General features: G+C 44.9%; 2 protein-coding genes across 2 annotated transcripts in view; one reads left to right on the top strand and one right to left on the bottom strand.

The window, feature by feature from the left end:
* Nucleotides 1-8,762: 8,762 nt before the first annotated feature.
* The window catches only part of T265_02940 (hypothetical protein), a gene marked incomplete at both ends in the record, with an annotated part of 29,000 nt that continues 13,144 nt past the window's right edge, over nt 8,763-24,618 (bottom strand). The window contains 5 exons of the mRNA XM_009167304.1: nt 8,763-9,656; nt 11,880-11,954; nt 14,172-14,274; nt 18,285-18,522; nt 24,289-24,592. Coding sequence (XP_009165568.1) covers nt 9,540-9,656; nt 11,880-11,954; nt 14,172-14,274; nt 18,285-18,522; nt 24,289-24,592 — 837 coding nt within the window. The remainder of the gene's footprint in view (nt 9,657-11,879; nt 11,955-14,171; nt 14,275-18,284; nt 18,523-24,288; nt 24,593-24,618) is intronic.
* On the top strand, nt 9,865-10,044 carry T265_02939 (hypothetical protein; the record flags this gene model as incomplete). Its single annotated transcript, XM_009167303.1, has 1 exon — nt 9,865-10,044. The coding sequence occupies one exon, from the start codon at nt 9,865-9,867 to the stop codon at nt 10,042-10,044; it is 180 nt and encodes a 59-aa protein (XP_009165567.1).

Here is a 24,618-nt window from a genome sequence, read left to right as displayed (position 1 = left end):
TGCTTGCGTTTGGAAACAACTCTCTCGTGATTTCCAGTATCCGGTTCTAGCCAAAAGCGCTTCCGCACCTTAAACACGAACCGCCATTCTCACTATCTCCACCAAAATATTGATAATCGTTTTTGAAGCCAGGCAGTTTCGCCTCGGTGCTATAGTGAGAAACTGCAACCACTCTTGGCTGCTTGCTATTTTGGGCCGCAATCCAGTCACAGCAAAGACCTCACCCACGCCTTCAGTGGACCCATGAAAGTCTCTGTCCCATAGTACATTTCAGTTATCGCGATTCCTTGGCCAATCCTAACTATCCTGACAACTGCAAACTACTCACCCAAGATATTCACGTACTCAACTGTCCTCGACCCATGGCGGAACGGTGACCGCCATATCCATACTGATTGCACACGCTAATTTCAGCACATATACACTATTTTCCCGCCAAGCATGTTACAAGCATCCAAAAACTATTTAATCTGCTGAATTTTTGTCAATACCCCCTTATCCTGGTAAGATTATTATATCGTCCGCTTGGGCCACTTATAAATGAACTAATTTAACTGAGAACCCTAATGGGTTTGCGCGGGTAAAATATTCTCAAATACAATATAAGAAAAACAAATTTTTAACAATATATTTGACCGTCTTTACGGAGACGTCACGTCGAGCCAGGACAATTGTTAAAAAAGTGAATCCCGCGCACAAAGTAGATATTGGGCGCGTCTAAACAACTACTGAAAAAACCTGCGGTTGCATGATGAGAGTTTAAGGGTTAGAGTAAATATCATGAAATGACGTTTATTTTATCATTAGTTTGTACTAAGGTTTCAGAGAGATTTGAAGTGTATATTTGGGGATCGGCACTGAGAAAATACCTGGCACATTTAAGTTTAAACTGCAGCCTCAAACCTCTCGAACTCGACCTTCCCCGGATGCCAGCTGATGGGACTCTGAAAAATAAACTCTTGACTATCTGTACTCAGCGAGATCCGGGGGTAAGAAACAGGCCGATTTGTTAGAAGATGCTACCCCTTTTTTATTTGACCGGTAATACCAGTCTTCATGGACCTCCACCATCTTAAGTGGTTTTTCCAGTGTCCCCAATCAGCGTGTCAGTCTTACTTCAACCGTTTAATAATTATAATTTTTTAATTCCTGCTTGTGGGTGGCCTACCGTCTGGGATGATCATAGTTTTACAGTCAGAATGGAGCATTAGTGGGGGATTTCTGTCGGTGCGGACTGCACAAAAAGAGGACAATGTCATAAACAGTGGAGAATATCCGGCGATATACCAATAATAAATTTCTCTCCCAACTTGTTGGAAAAAATGGGCATGAGGACCAACTACTTCAACGACAGCCAGGTGGCATGAGCTAAAACTGAAAACCACTGCTGGCCATGAGTGACCTTGGGCGGTTAGGTAAATAGCCAGAGTCACAACGAGCAAAAGTGGAGATGGAGGTGGGATAATTTAAACTGTGAGCACATGGCGAGTTTTGTCTCAAAAATGTGTTCTAATCGGAAACTAATCAGACTCACTGGTTGCACCATTGTAGAGAAATTAGGTGTAGGGCATAGGTTGGATGGGGACAAGCTGCTAATACATAAGGTGACCCGAAGACCGCTTACGAATTTGAACTTGTGGAGAAGGCAAACCGAACGTGCAGCAGAAAAAACAGGCTAGCCAAATCTGAGTGAAAATTCATTGGGTACGGAAGAAGTCATACCAGACACGGGGCCGGATGAGTACTGCTTGAATTTGTGACAACAGGCTTGAGTGGGCCAGCGGTTGCTGTCGAGATTATGGAGAAGATAGTTGCGGGAGTGCCACCTCACTGGGTATGACATAGCCGTGCCATCATCGCACTGACATGCTTCGATTAATGGACAGCTCCGTAAAGGTCATCAAGAGTCGGAGGAGGGATACGCAGTTCCGTGGCAACTGGTTCTGGGTGAGACGGAGATTGACAGAGGTAATCGTGCAGATGTAGGCTCAGGGATAATTTCCCTTTTGTTGGAGGACCGCGTGAATGTAGACCGGACACCAGCCAGTTTGAATGAATAACAGTTCTACGGGGCGTTTATGCAAATGCAATCTAGGTTTGAAAATTGGTAAGAGGGGTGACGAGAAAGAAATAGAGTGAAGCAGTAGCGCGCGGCGAATGTTAAGACGCGTAAGATACAACAGCGTCAATAGAAGAAAATCTAAAAATGGGGACGAGAGCAAGCTAAATGGATCCAAGAAAGGTGAATACGTTTGCTGATCTAGAGGCCAAGTACTAGTTGGGCGCCAGAGTAGGTGCCTAGTTTTAGGAGGGTGAAAACTATTCGTCGAGTTAGCTAGCAGCGAGGCTAGCTGTTGAACTAGTTAAGAACGGACGGTATTTTTTGCTAACCAAAGCATCATGCCGAAAGAGGGGTTAATGTGATCAGTGAGAGTGGGCAAGTAAAAAGTGGTCAAGCAACAGCTTGATAATGAGAAAATAATTGATAAGAATCGTAGCTCAACTGAGGATAAAAAAATATTTGATAAGAATCGTAGCTCAACTGAGGTCTATTACGTTAACCTAACATAAACGCGCAAAATCATGCTTAATTTGGAAGGTGGTGAAATAGATGAGCAGACCGAATTGTTTGAAACACCCTATATCAGGTCCCTTTTTGCGTTCTGAAGGGTTTAGACAAAAATCTGTTGTTAGCATTTCTACAATAAGACCGCGAAATAAGGCTTGGTTGTACGCTCAACCAGAGGGTTATCATGCGGATTCTTGGTACAGGCGGATGCAAACTTTTTAATGTAGATAAATTAGGACCTTCTACGTGTGCGCACAGATGGTTGATTTCAAACAAGTCAGCATACAGCTGTCACTCGGGCTTTGGCAAAACACTGAAAAATCCACGTCCACCTTTCTGGCCCCTGATAATGGTGACGTCTTATAAAGAAAACGTTAAATAAATCTCATCAAGCCGTGAAGGATTGGGCTCCCTTAGGGCCATGAAAAAGTGCGAATAGCTGCTGTGGGGGTGAAAATAAATTTCTCTAATTTTCAGGTGTTCCAAAGGATCGCATATCCCAAGAGAAGGTACGCAATACCGCCGATATTTATTTGAGCATTTGTGTGCATAGATTATTGGTGGGAACGTGCCAAATGCAAAATCTTCGTACACATTCGCAGTTAAAGAGAGTAGTGGTGTGCATGGGTACCCTGTGGGAATACTTGTGAACTAACTGTCAATCGGTGATCAGGGCCCGATCTTGCCTCGATTTGGATGTTCCCCACAAGTTCAGAAATAAACCTACCAATATGAATTCCCTTTTCTGTGATGCATACGATTCAGATATGGGAAGATTGTTTTCAGCGGGTTTTTGTACACTGATAAAATCTAGAAAACCCCATGTGGTTGAAATGTGCTGACACTTGTCAACGTGCGCGTCATCGTAAACTTCAATTACTTTTGTTAACTTTCAAGGGCAGCGGGGTGTGATGAAGTTGAAACATGAAGGCACTCTTTGAATGCCATTCAGAAGGTTTCGACAGGGTGACAGTCTTTGTACGTTGCTACGTCAGCGTTGCCCGCGCGTTCTGCTTGCTGTCAGCCCGACTTCGTATACACCGGTGCTTGGAGAATAAACTGCTGAACATATGTTCTTGTACTTCTCTGCGGACCGTTGTTGGACCTTATCAACTTACTATTACATTCTTTCAACACACCGCGTCCTTATCTTCAGCCCCATGTGACTGCTGCCCCCGAAATATCCACATAGTGAGTGCAGAAAAGTTTAAATACATGCAAGACATACAGCATGAACCGCGGAGAGGAGCTTTATGGTTTTGTGCATTACAATGAGGAAACACATCAACGGTTGGCTTCGTAGGCATTTGTATCATTTCAGTTAAACCCGCGGCACTGAATCGAATCAAGGATATGGGCTCAGGTGATGAGGATAAAGTTTTAGGGCCTAGAAACATACAAATTGCCCAGCGTTCAAATAACACACACGTCAGATACCAACCTCAGGTGTACATTGCCGATATCTATAGTCAATCACAACGTCGTTTACCGCTCATTGTCGTCGAATAAGGTGCTGCCGTCCCAAGTTTTATATTGCACCCTGTGGCAGTGAATGGCGATATGAATTAGTTTCTAGGGGAGCCCCCTATTTAACATCAACCTCTTCTCACGCTCACGACGGTACAGCAGGAAACGCCTCCAAACCAGCCAGTGTACGTAGGAAATCCTAAAAATTTTGGTAAATAAAGGCTGCAAAGCTCAACACGAGTCCTAACTTGATTGCACACTACTGGTTTTACCGTCGCTTCGAGCTTAGCTATCAACACGAGAAAGATCGGTCATGTGCATACGCTTAAACTTGTTGGAGGTGAACGATAACACGAACGAACTTTCCCATAGATAAACCCAGAGCTGCACCTTCTGCTGGGAATATGGAATAATTGTGGGACATGTATAAGGGGCCTTGTGCGTGTTATGGAGTGCCACTCAAAACCGCGATACGAAAAAACACAGGATATGCCAGGATATTTTTCGGCGTTATTCCGTATAGTCCGTTACCATATCCGCGGAGGCGCGAAGGCAGGGTAGTCTGTCCCGCACCAAGACTTATCAGCATAGACCAATCGTCAACAGAACATTTATAAGTATATACATCCACAGTAAACTATATTGGCCGATGAAGTTTCACCGCCTGCGTCATTACAGATGGTCATAGATCAGAAATTCGGTGACATTGACCTGAAAGCGACATAAACCATGTGTGTCTAAGAAACATAGATTAGCGGTACGCGATGTTTTACATCCATTAAAGGCTTTGTCGGGCCCAACAGCCCACTCATTAAGCAACTTTCAAGAAGCTCCATAAAGACAGGTTGCTTCAGTGTGAGAGGAAGTCCATCCCTTTTTGGGCAGTGTTTAGAGGGGAGAACTCACAAAATTCGGTGAACAGTACGCAAGTATCTATGATATCTGTGAATGTGGAAGCGGCGGATCGTCTGACCAGTTAGCTTATTTGCAGGTATATTTGGCAATGTGAACATCTGGTTTCCAGCATAGAAAGCCAGGGTAAATGCAACTACCGATCTCCTGATAATTTAGGCACACAATATGGGCGCGTATAGTACCGTCGACTTGTTTCAGACTAACAGTTACTGACGAAACTGGTTTTCGCTGACTCTTGGCCAGTTTTCTGAACTCAGGTTTTAAGTTGCAAACGTCTCATGCCTCGTCGACATGACGTCCTCAGTGCGCAGCCCGTGGGTGTACTTCGAATTTGGAAGCGATTTATTGCGTGGTTAGGGTTAAAGTCATTGGCGTCCCAGCAAGGCAACGGTGATTGATTAAATGTTCGAAAACATGTAAGCCATAAATGGCGCCCTTCAAGAACCTGTTTATGCTCTCATAACTCCTGATAACATACTTGGAGGATCTGCCTGGATATCTCAACCAAAACGGCTATCTGTGTGCTACCGGCGTGGAGCCATGAAATACAGTGATGTAAGAAAAGGAAACCAGGTTAGTGCCACTGTCGAACTATTCGGCTAGCCTGCCAGCTGAATTTTCTCCATCAACCACGGTAAGCATAGTTTCCACGGAACTAGCCATCCGTCCCACGAGGTCCCATTTATTGGGCCAGATTATCAGCCAATTATGAATATGATGACATCTCGATATTATGAGCACTTCTTCGAAAACATGTAGGCCATAAATGGCGCCCTTCAAGAACCTGTTTATGCTCTCATAACTCCTGATAACATACTTGGAGGATCTGCCTGGATATCTCAACCAAAACGGCTATCTGTGTGCTACCGGCGTGGAGCCATGAAATACAGTGATGTAAGAAAAGGAAACCAGGTTAGTGCCACTGTCGAACTATTCGGCTAGCCTGCCAGCTGAATTTTCTCCATCAACCACGGTAAGCATAGTTTCCACGGAACTAGCCATCCGTCCCACGAGGTCCCATTTATTGGGCCAGATTATCAGCCAATTATGAATATGATGACATCTCGATATTATGAGCACTTCAAGCAAGAAGTAGTGGCTAATTTGAACATAGGGCACCAGTAGAAGGATGTGAGCTGTCGAATTTTCCTTCAATTCACTGACCCAAAGTGTCCATCTGCGCATGTCAGAACCATTTCTTGGCATAGACAGCCCACCGCAAAGCAGATATTTCCACCACGTTAAGAGAGAACGCCAGCGTCAAGCCAGTCAAACCTCTCACTCAGGTCACCGGCAAAATCTGTGGCTCTGCTGGGGGTATCGCTTCGGGTCTGTATGCACGCAGTATTACGTAATATTCGAGAGCGTTTCTCTTGCTAGTGAACCAGGCGGTCGTGCATGAGTGGCAAATATAAATGACCCGAACTGTAGAACTGCATGTGGATTCTTGTAGGATCCAGAAGTGAGAGTAGTGTTACGATAGACTGCAGGTAAGAGATGTCCGCGAGCAATCAGGTAGTCCGAACTTCACAAAGTACTCGAAAATACTTCCTGAATAGGATGATAGATGTACAACTAGGGGGCCAGCAGAGCCGTCACGGAATAAGTACCTCATGAAACGCTCCAAGCTGATAAATCAGAGTGGACGAGACTCAAGGGAACACAATAAATACTCATGCCAAAGGATCAACAAACCTTTCGAAAGATGGTAGAAAGATGTGATATATCCATAGTTTAGATAATATGTTTTACTTTTTCTCTTGCCCTTCATTCACTTTTCTCTCATATTGCATTTCAGCCGGCGTCTTTTTTCAGTCCAGCTGCTTATGTTTATTCCGGCACTGCATACTACGATGACTGCTTGTACTAAGCAAATATTACGCCACACACAATGTATTGGGAGGACCAATGTCTGATCTGACCAAAATTTTGTTTAAATCTCACCGCCATTGGTTTTTACAATACAATCAAGCTCTGTCAAAGGTTCCACTTTTTTCCTTGTCAGTTTAATTTCGTCGAATGTATCAGACACAGAAACATCACGAAATTACCATCAGAGCTTAAGCCCATTGAAGAGAAGCACGATTATGTAAGAGCAATTCTTGTTAAAGCGATAGCTGATGAAAGCCCCCAAGTCTGTCGCTGATTTCCCCACATTATCAGATGGCGAATCTGCACATTCCAATCTATCTGATGCTGCAGAATAAACTCACCTATGTACTGATCTGAACCACGCACCGTTAAACCATATTCGGTCTCAAGAGGTCATTAGGGCCGTAGGTTTACCAGTCTACATTTAATCATGCGTGCAGTGAAAAGTAGCTAAAAGCAATCTTCAAATTGGAATATATGGAAAATAAATTTCTGTCCTAGCTAAAAATAATTTTTCTCAGTAGTGCACTATATTTCAAACCATTCGTACAGCCCACTGATTCAAAAATCGATACAGAGGATCCAGGCTTTTGCGCATGTATCCCGGGAGGGGTTTGTTGTCGTTCAGCGGCTGTCGTTCACACGAAAGGCATGTTCGGGGGCCAACTATCCCTGCTGACCGAACATCACATCATTTAGATGGATGTGTCAAGTGCAGGACACGGACCAAACGAAGGCATGCCCTGATTGGTCAGAATGCCAGCCAATCAGGGTCGAGCATCCTTGATTGGACGCTTCTCGTCCCCTCACGGAGATTCTGGCACGACCTTGCCGAACATTCCGTGACTACCCTATAAACACAGTTGTGATAATCTCCCTTTGTCTTCATAAAGGGCGGTGTAGAGCTATCGCGCCTTTTGATAAACCGCAGTGGGCGGAGCAAGGAAGCCAAGGGACCGATTCAGAGTTGCACCACCGTTCAGCAAGTTACAACAAGGCACAAGCGAATAGGGTGCAGCGCGGAGCAGTGAGCTTTCCAGCGAAAGGGAATCGCATAGAAGCATCAAATGATGCTTTGAAATGGGTTCTAGATGGAGCGTGGACAGCCAGTGGAGGAAGGTTATACCACACAGCACATAACCGAAATGAGGATAGACTTTCCTAAGAAAAGCGTGTGCTCTGAGCTTGACAATCTACCCACCATGTCCCCGCTGTTTACTGGGTCAACGGTGAAAAAACTGTTGGCCAAATCTTGCTGAAACAGGGCGTAAGAACTAGGCCTCCTAGGAGGCGACGACACTCCAGGGAGAGGTTGAGTACCACGAGACGCGTGTCATGGCCCAGGGATTTAAGTATAATTCCGTTTATTCTACTCTAGTGGGAGGTATACCATCAAGCATGTTCATAACGTTACAGTCGGAATAAAGACATGACTGGCGGGGTTTATGGGTACAGGGGATTACGCGGAAAAAGGGCTGTCATAAATAGTTGACACTATCCGGTCTAGACGCTAGAATTTGAAGGTTGCGAGCAAAGTAAAACGAGCGAAGGCAAAAAAAGAGACATCGTGCCTGAAGCATGACGAGAAAACTGCAAATTTCAAACAGTGAAGGTCGCAAGATCATTGCGACAGAGAAGCCCGATCACCATGACAAAGTGACAGCTTTAGGTGGGGGCGGGTGTATTCGTTGGTAGTTGATCTGTTAACCGGGCTTGACAACTGACCTGCAAACGTTTGGTCACTATTCGAGGAGACATCATTGGCCACCCACTGATAATGTACAGTAAAATAAATGAATTCTAAGGGAGCAATACCAAGCACGACCTGTGGGAAGGTGAGATGTTTTGAACAAAAGAACGTCGAGGGCACGCGTTTTAGTTACTCCAACAAATTCAAATTCAGGAAACTAAGATGCTAGAAACCATAGTTGTACCCATCTCCAGATTTCAAACGAACAAAATAATCACAGCAGCCGGCCCAAGGCTACATACAATGACTTCGGGGAATTCGGCGTAAAAAAGAGCGCTCCTTTTAGCGACCATATTTGACTTCAGTGAACTAAATCCGGTGTTATAATGGACTGGCTGATTTGAAGGACAATTTTTCGGTCCTTCTGGTATTCCTTCCAGGAAGTACTTATGTCCAATCTTAACGAAAGTAATCGCAAGAGCTGAAAGCTCTAGCGCTATTGGAGGTCTCTCACAAAGCTCGGAGATCAACACTACTCGTGGCTCAATGAAACAGATCTGTCAAAAAGCCAGTTGGCAGAACAGAGAGGACTATCATGCCAAACAACGAAAACCCACATAGACCGCACCGTGAGACCAACAGGAACGAGAATCAAACGTTCCTGACAGATGTAAACCGATGAAAGCGGACTAAAATGTAAGACAGTAGATCAAGTATTCCAAAGTCTTTGGGTCCCGAATGCAACTATCTTCATACTACGTTGAGTGCGATGGTAATTTCTGCAATTTGATTGTCAGTCCAGACTGACGAAAAGCGAAAAAAGTCCTCAACTTCAATGTGAGAAACTTTTGGTTATGGAAGAAAAACTGCAGCAAAATGAAATCATTAGTATGAAAAAGGGGTTGAAACTACGGACAAGTTACAATACAATTTACACGAGCCGTTCGACACCATCGTTGGGGCTTGAGAAATGAGATACGATATGTTGGTGAAACAAATTAAAGAGCATGAAAGTCATGGCGCATTTCACTCGTGCAAGCTTGGTAATGATCCAGCAGACGGTGGTCGATTTGCCACGGGGACCTCAGGTTTCGCCAATGGCGCTGCTTCGGACAGTCGTGATATAGCCTGTAGGAGTAATTCCTGGAAAACAGAGAACAGTCTTCATCGGAGACATTCAAAAAAGCGGTTAACGAGTAGTATGCGTTGTTCGTAGAATTTCGCTTTGCGTCTATTGAAAAAGGGAGATCTGTTGCGAAATTTGTGGAGCCACTTTGTAACCAATAGCATCGCAAATTAACCTAGATTCCGGAAAAATGAAAGCACTGTCAACGGCTGTACATCACAGACCATGTATGGAAACGCGATTGACTACTCAATGACTTGGATGAATATGACAACCGGTTGTCCGCCACAATCTGAAGTCAATTGCAGGAAACTGCGCCTGCGACAGTCCAGTAACTCGGGCACGCAGTCCGATGGAATCTATCGGTACCCAGAGTGGCAAGTAGAAGGGAATGAAGACATCTAATCGGCGCATTACACTGAGAGGGCACTGGATGAGCTCGCTCATTTAGAAATTACTCGCACACTTGGAAATTAAAGAACAAGTGTTATTGTCTCCGAATGATTCATCTGCTGGAAACAGATAAGGGTTCTATCTGCCGCACGTGGGTTTGTCTCCGAAACGGCATTGTCTGAGGTTGCGATGAATGCAAAGAATGCAGGCACATGGGATTGAACCACACTGAAAACCCAACAGTAACAAACAGGATGAAATCCCCGAAAGCCTTATCAAACTCGAGCCCTTCATTGCAAGCCTTCAAATGGGGCAACAAAACTGCCAAATGACCAAAGTGTAGACAATTGTCTAAACTTAATTGCAAATTGATCTGAGTTATTTTAAACGAAAATTACCCGCCAACAATGCGGCTCCATTTACTTACAAGCCGTGCGTGGCCAGTGTAAAGTTTCGGACGTGACCGTTTTGTCTTCAAACAGCCTCAACATAAACAACTCAGTTATCTTAACTAAAAGACAGTCTTTGTAGCTCAGGTCATGAAATTGACGTTTGAGTTGCTCGCTAAGGATGGCACTTTCGTCACCAATGGAGATGATATCAGTGAATAGTACGACGCACCGATACATCGCTACGCACTGAAGATGTCGCATTCTATTGGATTTTTTTACCAACGATTGAGCTTAACTGGCTTGCTAAAAATATGAAAACTGGTAGGAACACAAGCATTGTAAGCATGTGTCAAGAAAAATAAACTGACAGACACTGACATCATTAAATACTGGGAGGATGATATGCTCTCAGAAATTCGTGTAACGCGACCCACCAAAACAGTTTCTACGTGCTCCTATAGCGATGAAGCTGCGGAACTAAGTCAGGGTTACAACTTTCAATATAAACTGCAAACATCAGGGAAAATAGCCGCTCCAGTCACCCAGATGTAGATTAGTCATTTGATGGGTGGTTTTAATTAGTGCTGATTATAGAAAGGTAATGTGGAGTACTGTCTAAGCCGAAAGTTTTAGCAGGCCGGTCGATCGGCCAACACCACCATGACAGTTGCTGATGTCGAGTTAATATATTCCTGAAACTGCGTTCAGTCGTGTACCGATAGTCAAGGCATATTCGGGGTGTGTTGGTGCGTTGCTCGAACGTCAAATGTTTAAGGTTCGAACTCTGGCATGGTCAAGGATATGGATCACTGAGTTTTAATATGACCCAGCTTGAATCCACTGCTCCCTCGAAGTAACCGCCTCAGAACACTGTTCAGACGACAGTGATGTGAATAAGAGTCCTACAAACGTCTCCAACGACTCGTATGCAAACATAATGACCACCATTATTAGGTCAGACAGACGACACCTGCAAAACTTTTTGTAAGGTAGACATAACAATAGCTCAACCAACTGGTAACTATACCACGTACGCAAAAGAAGCCAGATGCCTTATCCATATCATCGTCCATGCGGGCTGATTCAAAGTATATTAGGCTAGTGACGCAGTAGGTACTCCATTAGAGGACTGTATCAAACATCACAAACAGTCGTTGGTTTAGTAACGTGAAGGATATGCCGCCAGTAGCATTGTTATCCAAATCAATTTAGTGGGAAAATACCGAGATGTGTAAAAATGTAGGGACTTGACAGATATGTCAAAGTTATACAAATTTCCGTGTGATTAGGTACATGCCCATCCATGGAGAAAACTTAGAGGGCTGGCAGATTTTCAACAAAAACAAAAAAAGCAGCACAGATATCAGGCGGAGTATCACTATGGAGGGAAAAAGTTGGAACCACGGAGCAACACATGTTTCTTGGAAACAAAACAATTACGATTTACGGGTTTACCTTTTCAGCACTGTCTTCACTATCTGCAATGGAATCGATTCGCTCTAGATGTGCAGCCAGCAAACGTTCTGCGACCTTAAAAACCAAAACGAACACGCGATCGTGATAGAATAAATCTCAATATTCACGAGTGGAATAACAGTGTGGCTGTGTTGACGCGACCACGAAACTGTTAGTTGAACGATAGGATTACAAGAAGGCGTATTTACTATCCTCTGGGAATTAAGCGGTCAGCTGCTTCAAGATGATACATACGAAAGTGGACTGCTTCTCTAAACTCCGGATTAACTAGTGTCAAGCATACCGCTATTCTAAAACCGTGTAAGGGTTTCCCTGACAGAACACTACTCATAAGGCTGCTGGAAACTCTTCGACAGACCACGACCGGTTTTGCTCATCTTGTGGTTCATTCCAAAACGGAACTAGATGCCCTGGGTGCTGCAGCATACGGAGCGAATCTAGTCAGTTTCAACAGCGAACAACACTTCGTTAGAAGTAGAAGCGGAAAGTGGATGGCTTAAGTAGATTCCGCTCGACCAATTGTACAAACAGTATCCAGGCCACTGCGCATGATCTGGCAGATAGCTATAAAGACCTATAAATTGATTACGTGAAAACTAAAAACATCCCTATAGATATGCCAATAGTAAAACAGAGTAAACCAACACTAATTAGGGCGGGCGAACTGAAAGATGCACTAAATGCTCCAAGATAATGTACCCCAATGTTTCATACCACAAGACTAACGCGTAACATGCACAAATCTTTGAATTTTGTACTTATAGGAATGGTCCTAATCCGACAAACTACGTGATTTTTAGTAAACGGCACTCTGATCGAACAACCCATGTCCTCATGTCCTAAAGATCATGACAACAAAAACAACCATCGAACTTATGGGTCGTTTCTTCCAACAGCATAGTGGAAGATTGGGCGTGTAAACAGTCAATGGGATGCACACACCTAATAACGGGGCTAACCCACCCGACCACCCACCTGTAATGCTGTTGCCAGTGGTATCCAGAAGCACAGAGGCCAAGTTGGCTGGCACCACTAGAATAAAGTAGGCTAAACCATCGGAGACCCTCTGAACGACATCGACGAATGATAACGGAGCTAACCCATCCGACCACCCACCTGTAATGCTATTGCCAGTGATATCCAGAAGCACGGAGGCCAAGTTGGCTGGCACCAGTAGAACAAAGTAAGCTAAACCCTCGGAGACCCTCTGAACGACATCGACGAATACCGGTGTAACGGTGATCCTACTGATGGGGAGACACGCAAGTAGTATGCATTGTTTGTAGAATTTCGCTTTGCGTCTATTGAAAAAGGGAGATCTGTTGCGGAATTTGTGGAGCCACTTTGTAACATTTGCTTGAATTTGACCGACGAATGAGTGGAGTCAATGAATCTCCAGGAAAATTCAAGAAGACTCGTTCGGGAGAAGATCGGTGTCCAGTGTTTGTAACTAAGATGAAAATTAGAGTTTTGCTTCCCTGTTCAATGGTCTGTAACCGGTCAGTTGGCATTGCCTAATAAATAACTCCGCAGCGAAGGCCTTCTTCCTTTCACCGGCAGCTACCTGCTCCTTATCTCACAAACCATGAGTCAGCGAAATGATTATCACGACGGTATCCTAATGCTTTCGCAAAAAACCCACCTCCGACTTCACCATATTAAGCTACCCTACCAGCTCGGTAAACCAGATTGCCGAGGGAGACTTGACGTCCATTTTCAAAAATTACATAGCCATACAGCATGAGCACAAGAATGACATTGCTTCCGCGGTTTTTTAGCCTTATTGTACACACTACTAAGATAGTCGTTTGGGAATTTTTAAGCATGTATCCTTTCATACCTGCATCGAAATACCACTGAAATAGACTTCTGACAAGGTAGGAGACCTTCACATATGTTGCCATATGCCTTTACGGAATGCAGATTCCACGATGCACTGTGCGTAGTTAGGTGGGTTGAACGAAAAATGATCTGGTACATATCGACGGTAGCAGATACAAGGAGCCGCGCTGGGCTTTATAATCTGCAAGGAAGGCAACTAGCACTTTGTTGGGAGTAACGTGGATTCTGGCTGTATCATAGAAGTATAGAGTTGCTTGCTATCAATCCTCGGCTATTGTGGCTAACAGGACTCCAGCTAACCCAGCTGTGCCTCAATAGCGAACCCCTAAAAATATGTTGAACGTGAGAAATGCTAAATCTGGTTAGCGTGGGAAATAATAAGATTGTCCATAATCGAAAACTGCTTGTTACTAATATCTGACAACTTACCAGTTGACTATAATCCGATTCGAAAGCAAGACATACTTGACCGCTTGAACTCGCAAAAGTGGGTGTTTCTGAAAGAGGACCGTCGAACAGAAGACAAGCCAACCTGAAATATCAAACAGATAGAAGAGAGGACGATAGGAAAAAGCAAGAAATGTAGACAATTCCACCTCCAGACGATGATGCAAATAAAAAATGCTATGATGGTTCCCGAGGTTATACCGCAGTTAAGCTTAAACTCGGAACACGACTTTCCTGTAAGAAAACAAACCCACCCGGGAACCTGGATACTCGGTTGAGATTTCATAACTTTTTACACATGCATTTTCGATGTTCGACCTCCGAATTCGATCATAATTGCTTAAATACTTTAGAAACTGTGAGAAATTTGACACATCCATAGTTGGAAAACTGGATGTTCAACCATGCATAGTGGTTCAGTGAGCAAGGAGACAGTTAGCAACTGTTTAGCTCAGTGTGTTGTTGAGTGATTGCACTAACTCACTAAAAACTACGAGGCTGAACGACGAAATTCGTTCCTAATTCCTGGTTGTGGTTTTTCACATGGATTGTAGTACCCCTAGTACTGCGGGTTCAGTCGAGGCTTCAGATGACGGACATGGTGACTAATTGATATTCTAGCCACGAGCTGCACACCTTGTACGCCTCAATCATCGTCAGACGTATTTCCCTTGTTACTTAGCCCTCTGACATAACGATCTATACCATCTCCATCAGTCAGTTCAAATCAAGTTCATTTGACCGCTTACAGATAGGTGTTGGCCTTCCAGTCCTGTTTGCCGGTTATACAGGGCATAAAGCAGATGCAATGATTGACAATGCAGTTTCCATTAGCTGTTAACAGAAAGACTAGACGAAAAACAGCGAAGCGTTAGCTGAATCGGTTGACCGTAGATGGTGCTGGTGGTGCAGTGCCAAGGTCGTGGTGATTCCCTGCGTTTTTTTTTAAAATACTGGAGACCGGTACAGCCATAAACTGAAGGTGACAGTTCGTGGTGATTCCTGCGTTTTTTTAAATAATGGAGACCGGTACAGCCATAAACTGAAGGTGACAGTTCTGACTGTGTGACGGGACTTGTGTTGTTTTCCACCAAGGGATTCGCTTACACGAGGGTCAAATCTACGGAAATAGTGAATAGGAAGACAAGTCCACTAATCAGAACCCCCATGCTTCGTTGGCAAGACAACGAAAAGATACATGGGAAGTAAATAGTCTCCTGGTATGGTGCGTGAAATCGATCCTGGAATATTTGACTTTTTTCTAGTCTCACTTCAGATTTGTAAGGAAGTGAGCTCTTAACGGCAATCCAAGTGAAAAAGGTAATAAACTGTAATAAACAGTGTACAATGTGCGTGCAGGGCAAAAGGTCTGAACAGAGCCAAGCCAAACAGGCGGGTGCCACTTTAAAAAACCGCTAGTACTTCCATTCCTCACAACCGAGACAACTTCCAGGAAGGCCCTCATTCAGACAACGTAAACTTCAACAAAATGGCATTTTTGCAATATGACACATGACGAACACCACACATTACCATAATGCACAGAACAGTACCAATGTGACGGTGATACTACTGATGGGGGAGCATGTGAGTAGTATGTTTTCCCCGTAAAATCCCTTTGCGTCTCTCGAATAGTGAGACTTATTACGGAACTTGTGGGGTCACATTTGTTTGGACCTGAGCAACAGTTAATGAATATCCAGGGAAGTCCAGGAAGACGCGTTCAAGGAGAAGATGGATATTCAGTTTTTGCAAACAAGATGCACGTGACAGTTTTGCTTCCCTGTCCAATAAGTCTGTAACCGTTCAGTTGGCATTTTCTAATAAATAACTCCGCAGCGAAGGACTTCTTCCTTTAACCAACAGTACCAAGAGTGTGTCGTGACCTGCTAACATTGCTCTTACTACTTTCAGTCGTGGGTGTGAAATATTTGAAGGCATATGGCAAAATGAAAAAAAAACACTAAAAAATGGACAACTATTGGGCGTAACTAGCACTGCGGTGACAACGTTTGAATCGAATCTTTTGAGCAAATGATCTTTACTGATATGGATTCTAATGAACGCCAGTAACTTAGAATTTCAGCTACCCAGTGAATCATGAAAGCAATTATCGGGATCTATGCAATGGCCGGTTCCAAGACGTCCAGCGACCAACGACTCGGGGATTCGGTTCGACCTCTGGCTGCTATGACAGGGTTGCGGCGCAAACCAAATCAGCTACTGGACAAAATTACCAGTAGCGTTAAGTTTCGGATTATGAGCTGGTTTGTTAGATAATCGAATACTGCTAGTCTTGTTTGCAACCGGAAGGCAAACTGAATGTGCGCATTTCTTCACAGTAGGGGGGAGTCACTGAGATGATTCAAATCGCCCCCTTTCTACTACAGCCAACCAGTACCGGTAGTAATCATTGCGACATGCAGGTTCACGATCTGACTTCGGGAAACTAACTGTAGGAAGTCGGAACAGCCCAAATAAGATGGAAAATAGTCGGAAGTGGTCGTTTCAGAAGGGTGTGGTAAAAATTGGTGTATTTATTGCTGAGCAAAGTTGCGCATTTGACATAAAGGCTTTGTTATACAGAGCGAGTTAGCCACCAGCTTCTTGTCAGACAGAGGAATAGCAAGCAAGCAGATCAAATCAGCGCCGCACGTTGGTTAAAGTTTTCGTTGGTTGCTGTGGCTGATTAAAACTAAGATAGATGGCTTCGGAGTTCTGTTCTTCTAGCTTAAGGCACTTCATCCGCATATCGTTTTTCTTTACAACGGTCAGGTTAAGGGTTGAGGGAATGGACTGGATTTTTGCTGGCTTGAGATTTCTAGTTCAGACCCGAGCTAACTGCTTGGAAGACTTCTTTTCACTGATCACAACATACTCCCAGATCCCAATTCGGTTGATCTAGAACCAGAGCCCATACGCTTACCAGTTCGGCACCCTTTATTCTACAAGCACTGGAAAGCACTCAGTTAATCTTATGGCGCTTACCAACCGATATAGAACAATAAAATTTGTGAACGACATCCAAATGAAATCCCTCCAAGCCCCGAACCCCTCGACTATAAGGTTTAATCACCCACAGTAACTAACACATCAGAGAGTTCTCACAGTTCTTATGAACACAAAGACTGCAGAGCGTTCTTTTATATGATTTAGTCACGGTCTGTGACATTATATCCAGGTTCTCTTGACTTTATCGATGAACGGATGATCATACCACGCAACATGTGTTCACCCACACACGCGGAACATGCCCATTACGATCAGCTGGGCAATGCAAACATCAATTCCCTGGATAAGCAAACCACACTATATCTGAATCTGATAGAAGGACAGTCTGTGTTGGTCCAAATTGCAATACAGGTCTCATTATATCAGTGCCCATTTAATCGTGTCAACTACGCCTTAAAAACTTTGAGTAAAGGTCCAGTCGTCCATTAATGGCAGCGGTCAACTGACTTGCGACAGCTCGCTATCCAGCTCAACAGCGCTCGATTGCACAACCCGATTAAAAGTAATATATATATTCATCAGTACTGCACTAACCAATATGCTTCCGATGGAAGACGAACTCACGCACATTTGGGCATAGTAAAAAGAGAAAAGCGCACTCCACGAGGAATAAAATAACCCAAATAAAGCTAGCAATTAACGGCCGATCGGTTCATCTACCACAGAAGACCGTGTACTTGATTTAAACAGCTTCGTTTACATTGGACTGTTGCTAAAGCTGACACAGCAGGAGGTCGATAACCTTCATTCGAAACCTTCTCACCAAAATAACCGTAAGGCATTCGCATGAAAACTATGGGTATGCGCGTAAAGTTGGTATAACAAATTCATCCGAAAGTAACAGCTAGAAAGTTCGACACAGAACAGATGAGCTTTTATGTGGTCTACGAAGTGTGGCGGAAGAAGTGTTCGGGGACTTGTGTAGCATTAGCTACATGTTGGCCAGTAATAACAATTGCCATGTGCACCATCTGAGTTAATGTCATATTCTAGGGGCGAGCTTCGACTGATCACCGCTCTAAAAAGGGCGAGATTCTGAGACAACACAAATATTGCCATTTCCAAAATATTTCAACAGCATACCTCGCATTACCCGTACAAATGAGCCACGCGCGAAAATTGGTGAATGGAATTCTAGCCAGCACATTTGTTCGTTTCCGGTCACCCACAGGGCACTTAGGATCTTCCGCGCAAGTCAGTAGCCAAATATCTCGTCTAGTGATAAGCAGGCGGCACGCAGAAGGGTGGGGGAGACCTGATGCCGACCGACAGGAGAGGATGTAGCTGAGGACATCATTGAAATGGGGTGAATCTGAAGATTCTGCAAAGGATTTGTGGATATGATAAGGACTAAACTATGAAATGTCATCAATAAAAACGCAAAAATGGCATGAGTTGTCCAGAGGGATGTGCAACACTTCAGATTCACATCGAGTCATCTTTAGGTTACTATAGGTACATTTGGAATAAATCTATCGAGACAGCTAGCGAAAAATACTTCATATGATAAAATGTAGGCTTCTTGGAAACAGAAAAACGACCGACACATGGAGTACTAGGAATCATTCCATAAAATCCATTCATGGCGCGTCGGTAGTAACCATTGGTGTGACTCGTAATGTAGAGTTAACTTAGCTCTGGCGCTAGTTCTGTCAGGGTGTGGATTTTTGGTTGAGAACCGGATTTTCTCCAAAATGCAAAACCGGCCAAATGATGAACCACATGACGAGTGCTACACGGGCACGAAGGGGTTTTACGTGGTACGGGGAGAATGTGGGCTCCTCGTCAGTACTCAGTACCATGCAGTGTGACGGTCACCGATAATCAGAAACCCTGGTGCCATGCGTGTCGCACTCGGGTGTGCAAGGGCTAAAAGAGCAAACTCCGACAAACACCAGATCTGACAGAGTGGGCTAGGCCTCCGCCAAACCTCCCCTATTTACCCTCAAGACGAATGCACGCTGCCAGAATGTCGTGATCTGCTTGATCTATGAAACCGGAGTCTGGTTGTGCGATGCCCCTTTAACTGCCAAGTTGACACGAAGTGCCGTCCTGAGAGACGGACACCAGACATCACATCCTTGAAAATTTTGGTCTTGGACAACACAATGAAAATGATGACCGCCTTTGTCGAATTATGATACCTAACACTTATGCCTACAGTAACGGTGACATTGATTTCCAAATGGACTACATCTTGGTGCTAGATCAGAAGGCATCGTTTAAAAACTGTATGTCGTACTGTGAAGCAGAAAATGGAAACAAATGCAGTTCAAATCGTACCCTTGTACGTGAATGCTCAATCTTCACCTTTCCGCTCGGCACACAATAAGCTCTGTGGAACGGATCAACGTGATTTAAATCCTGACGGGACCCCTGGAAGGACCACCCAAGCAGTTCCAGAATTTGAAAATGTGATCAATGCATCAACTTGCAGCACAGAACCCAGCTTAGTTTTCACGGATCTGTCTCTCCCCGTGTTCAGTCAGACCAGAGAGGACTCTCAATGCCACAGCAACCAGGTTGATCCCACAGTGATTTCCACAGCGCCTGCGTACCGCTTTATCTGTCGACATGTCCCACTCTACAGGCACATTTTCCTCGCTCCACATCACACCAATAAGCTTTGTTAGGTGGGTCACCAGGGATTCTCCGCCTTCTTTGAAGAGAGCTGGATACAGACCCATCGGTCCTAGTGCTTTCTAAAATTTCAGTATGGATACTTCGTACTTCATTTCTCCTTCCGATGGGCTATTAAATAGTCCATTCCATTCACTCGTGTGCAGTCTCCAGAGACTGTGTTGTAGCAGCCCAACTAAAGTGCTCTTCGAAGTGTTCGGTGAATCTTTCCAGTCGACGTTTTTTTCAAGTGAATGAATGAGCCGCCACTCTTACTCAACGTTTCAGTGACCGTTGCTTTCCTAGGGGCCGGTCAATCATATTTTCCCGTAGCAAAAGCCTGCTCCATCTTTTGGGCTTACAATAGTTATCAGAGCTCTCGGTCTTTCCTTAGGCTCTTCACTATTTGGAGTTTGAGGGAGTTGCGTGCGCCGTCGTACTCGTTGCCTGCTCGCATGAATTTCCTGGCATCAATAATGACTATTGAACTCGACGGTATCCAGTGGTCATTTGGTCGTACCGGAGAAGTCAAACAGACAGCACTGAACACCGCTAGCACAGATCCTTTCACATTTTCCCATGCTCACTACCAGTACAGCATTGGTCTACTGCAGAGGATTGTTGAGCTATGGTAGTTCTTCGAAGATGGTGGACTGGCATGCTTCTTGATGAACCGCGACGCCCTGAAGGGGAATGAACTGAGAGGCATGCACGCACCATGGCGTGATCGGAATCAAGTGGTGTGGTAGTCTTGAACTGTAGCTCTCTGGTTGATGGCCACGGTTGATTTGCATTTGGTAGCCGCCAGGTTACGCGGTGCGAACGTTTATGTTAAAGTTCGCACTTGCCATAAACACACACAATAAACACACACCATAAACGCACACAACTGAAGGAGTCGATCTCCGTTGTCTGTGCGGCAATTATCGACTCCGAATCAACCGCCCAAATATGATTCCAAGGAGCTCACACAACCTACTTGAGCATTCAAATCACCCGCAATGATCACAACGTCGGTGCTTGTTGCTTGGCGAATGAGCCTGGGGAACTCTCGATAGAAGGTATCCTTCTCAGCACCAGAAATGCAGTCCCATGGGGCATACGCAGACACTGAAAACAGGCCCCATTTTTATGTCAACGCATTGAGCTTGATTGAGCTCGATTACCAGACGGCGCAAAGACGACTTTTCACTGGGATCCGATCCACTAAAGCGCGTACAGTTCAAAGAATTGAGTGCAGCTCTCACACCATATATTGCACGAGTCACTGCTTCTGGATCACCGGAGCTGGATTTGTGCTTGGCGTTCTGGAATGCATAACCATGCTTGTGTGTTTCGGATACAGTGTACATCAATTCTAATAGAATGTAAGGTTTTAGTGCCTGTTTGCCAATTCGACATGGTATACGGACGTTAAATGCTCCTAAGTATAAAAGATCTCGTGGATTTAGCAAGGCGATATTTCATTGTTAATAGGCAGTGGGGTGCATAAGACTCTTGGGTCAGATAACTGAAAACCAAATGACCCAGCAACATGGTGGGAAGGGGTTGGGGAGGGATATCTGTGGATAACGAAGTGTGTAGGCAAATGATGCTTCCCGATTACGCAGACCGAGGATGGGGTTTGAGTTGACGTACCACACCTTGAGACTTTGACTCAAAAGTTCGACCCACAAAGCAGTGGGAGGGTGTACGGTTTGGTTGGGAGATTCTGTCCTAGCATATGGCTCGAAAAGTCTGACCCGCGAGGCAGCGGGCAGTAGGGTTTTCTTTGAAGACCCTCCCCGGGGCATACGACTCAACAGGCTGACCTGCTCGGCTGCAGGGGGGTGGCCTAATCCGAGGGCGCAGGGAATAAGGCTTTACTGTCTCATTCCTGATGCGGCTGCGAACACCAGGTGCCTTTTGAGCAGTACCGGGCTCTTTGGTTTTAAAAGTATTTCGACCGTATTGGATAATGCGCCGGCGGTCACATTCAACCGCTCGGTGATCGGAATATGCGGATTTTGGGGCCGACCTTTTCTAACCCGTCCTTCCTTGGAGGAAGGCAGCATCGCTGCTTCCATAATTACGGACATGCTGGTCGCCTGGGGGAAACACCTTACTGCCTTCACACTCCTGTCGCAGAGGACAGTACGACTTTACCCCCAGACCGCCCCGTACCACGATTGCTCGTAGTGCGGGGTCTCGCTGCCACCCTTTAGCCTTCCTGGCGTAGCTACACCTTGTGGAACGACGTTCCAGCCAGTGTATCCCGCGGGATCATTGGAGCACTCAAGCCCGACCACCACGTCAAGGTGGCAGCTTTAGGCCGGGATCGCTTGTTTTAGGTGATTGCATTGGCTCTACTCACGATCTTCCCTCCTCGTGGGTTTCACAATCGGTATAACTGCTCTCATCTCTTTCTATGTTGCAGAATCGCAGACACAGTCGAGGATGTTGCTCGGGTAAGACCTCCTCGTTACCTACAAATGGATGGCATTATCCGGCCGTATGAACGGAGACAGGCGGAAGGCCATTTAATTCTGCAGGTAAATACACACTTCTGTCGATTGGGTTCGATTTTTCCTTGGTCGTTTTTTTCCTTTATGCTTCTGCTGACGCACCGGTTGTTTTCGTTTCAGAGGGTGAACAAGGACAACAACTACGGGCATTATGTGTTTCACATCAGTGCTTCAAAGGGAAACAACTTTTTGCTCCTGACCACAACGTGAGTCTACTCAGCTATCCATTTTGTTCACCTTTGCTTGCAACATGCTTGTGTGACTTACAAACACAGACGCATGCACTCGGGTTTCTGGGCTATCATGATACTTTAATGATTCATTGGCTTTCAGATATCCTTTGTTACTAAGTATCGGTGTGCGAAAACAGTCATCTGGATGGACAGGTTCTGCCGCACAATATTCGGAGAAGCACCTTATTGCCTTCCCACTCCCATCCTAGGACAGTACACTTTACCTCCAGATCCCCTCGTTGTGCGATTACTCGGAGTACGAGGTATATAGCCCGCTATATATAGCCCGCACTATGGCCCGACCACCACGTCAAGGTAGAAGCTTTTATCGGAGTGCTTCAGAACATCGGTACAAGTTGCAGTAAATAAAAACACCGCTTCCTCACTGACCTTAATGCAGCAGTTGACACCATCAGCGGGCGCTTTTCATGTCTGTCCTGAAAGATGGTGGCAGGGAGCTTCTACCAAACCTCATATTCGAGGATACGAAGGGAAGACTACAGCTTTTGCTTTAAATTCCGCTGTTCTGCAGGGTTGCCTAGTTTCGTCGAACTTTTCAGTGTTCCGATTGATTGGACATTATCTCATGTCCTCAGCGACTTTTGTGGCGTACATATAAGCCGTCCTATAAGGATAATCGGTCTTCATTATGCTGATGACATCATTGCCCTGAGCACAGAAATGCAGCCTATCCCTGATCTCATCGGTCACAAGCAAGTCCTTCACAGCTGTGGGTGTCCAGTTGAGTCTCATTAGTGTTAGTGGATAGCCCATAAACCAAGTCGATTTCGAATACATTATCTCTGAAAATGGTCACGTACGACGAGAAAACAGAAGTCACGATCGAAAACGCCAGTAAGCTCTTCATATAGTTTCAGGAATCGGTCTTCCAGCAAAGTTACACACGTAAACCGTGACCGTCTGATTCCTATCCCAATACGTCTGTGAGAAATGTCCTCTCTTCACGAACTCGCCAATCAGTGCTTATGGCGAGTATATTGGACCGACAAGGAACTCAGCGGTAGTGTAAAGGTCACCGTTATACTATTTTACGACTCACCTAATTGTTTCAATGATGTAGACCACATTAGTTGGAACATTTGATCCACAAACCAGGCTTCCTGTTGTCTGAACTCTTCCAGCTACCAATGTCTTACTCAGAATGACGCCATAGCACATGAGCATAATTAAAACTTGTTAGTTGGTCAGATGGTCATTAAGTTCACCGATCTTGGCAACTAGCTTGCAAACGTTTCTTCCCCAGTCGAGGAGACATCGTCAGTGCGCAGTTGAGTGGTTGCCTCCTCTGTGTCTGGCTGCATTTATATAGTTTTTGAAGAGTACCTAATATCTTCTCATGTGATTGGCCACTTGGTATATACCTCTCCTGTAATATCACTGGCCCGATTGTGATTTGCGCTGCATTGTGGTCCGCACGTTTGCTATTCCGTTGATTGGTTGGATGGCTATCAACAGTGAAGATCGACTCTGAACTACTTTGTCTGCAGATGGTCAATGCGGCCAAACAGTAGAACACAACAATGACTTTGTGTTCGGACCTAGCTACCAACCGTGTTTCAAGGGTAGCATCGATCTGGGATATTCTTAGAGCCGGTTCCCCCTTCTGCAGGCGGTTATCGTGAAGTAATTTATAAGTATTACTAGGCACCAAATACAGTGGAGATAAGACAGATTATTTTACACACTACGATGGCAAATAAGTAGACTCACGAAAGTTTCGAGGTAGCTGAACGGAACCAAGAAACCCCAATTCCAATGGTTCTGGAATATCTTCGGCATCCACAACAAGCTCATCTGGTTTCGAACTACTTGCGGACGGTTGGTTTGAAACATCGGATGGATCAGAAACGGTGGCCGAGTCGGCTCCTGATACTGGTGCTGCACGGTGAATCTGTATGAGTTCAGCGTCACGAATCGAGTTCAACTGGTTGACCGCAGGTAGGTCAAAAGAGACAGGGGGCATGCCATTCACAGACCAGTCTGATTGGTTTACAGCCGATGTCATTCTTGGGGTCTGTTAGGAAGGCAATGAAATGATGT

This window comes from Opisthorchis viverrini (assembly GCF_000715545.1).
Source record: "Opisthorchis viverrini unplaced genomic scaffold opera_v5_38, whole genome shotgun sequence".
In the NCBI taxonomy this organism is placed as follows: domain Eukaryota; kingdom Metazoa; phylum Platyhelminthes; class Trematoda; order Opisthorchiida; family Opisthorchiidae; genus Opisthorchis; species Opisthorchis viverrini.
This window is presented reverse-complemented; position numbering and strand designations above follow the sequence as displayed.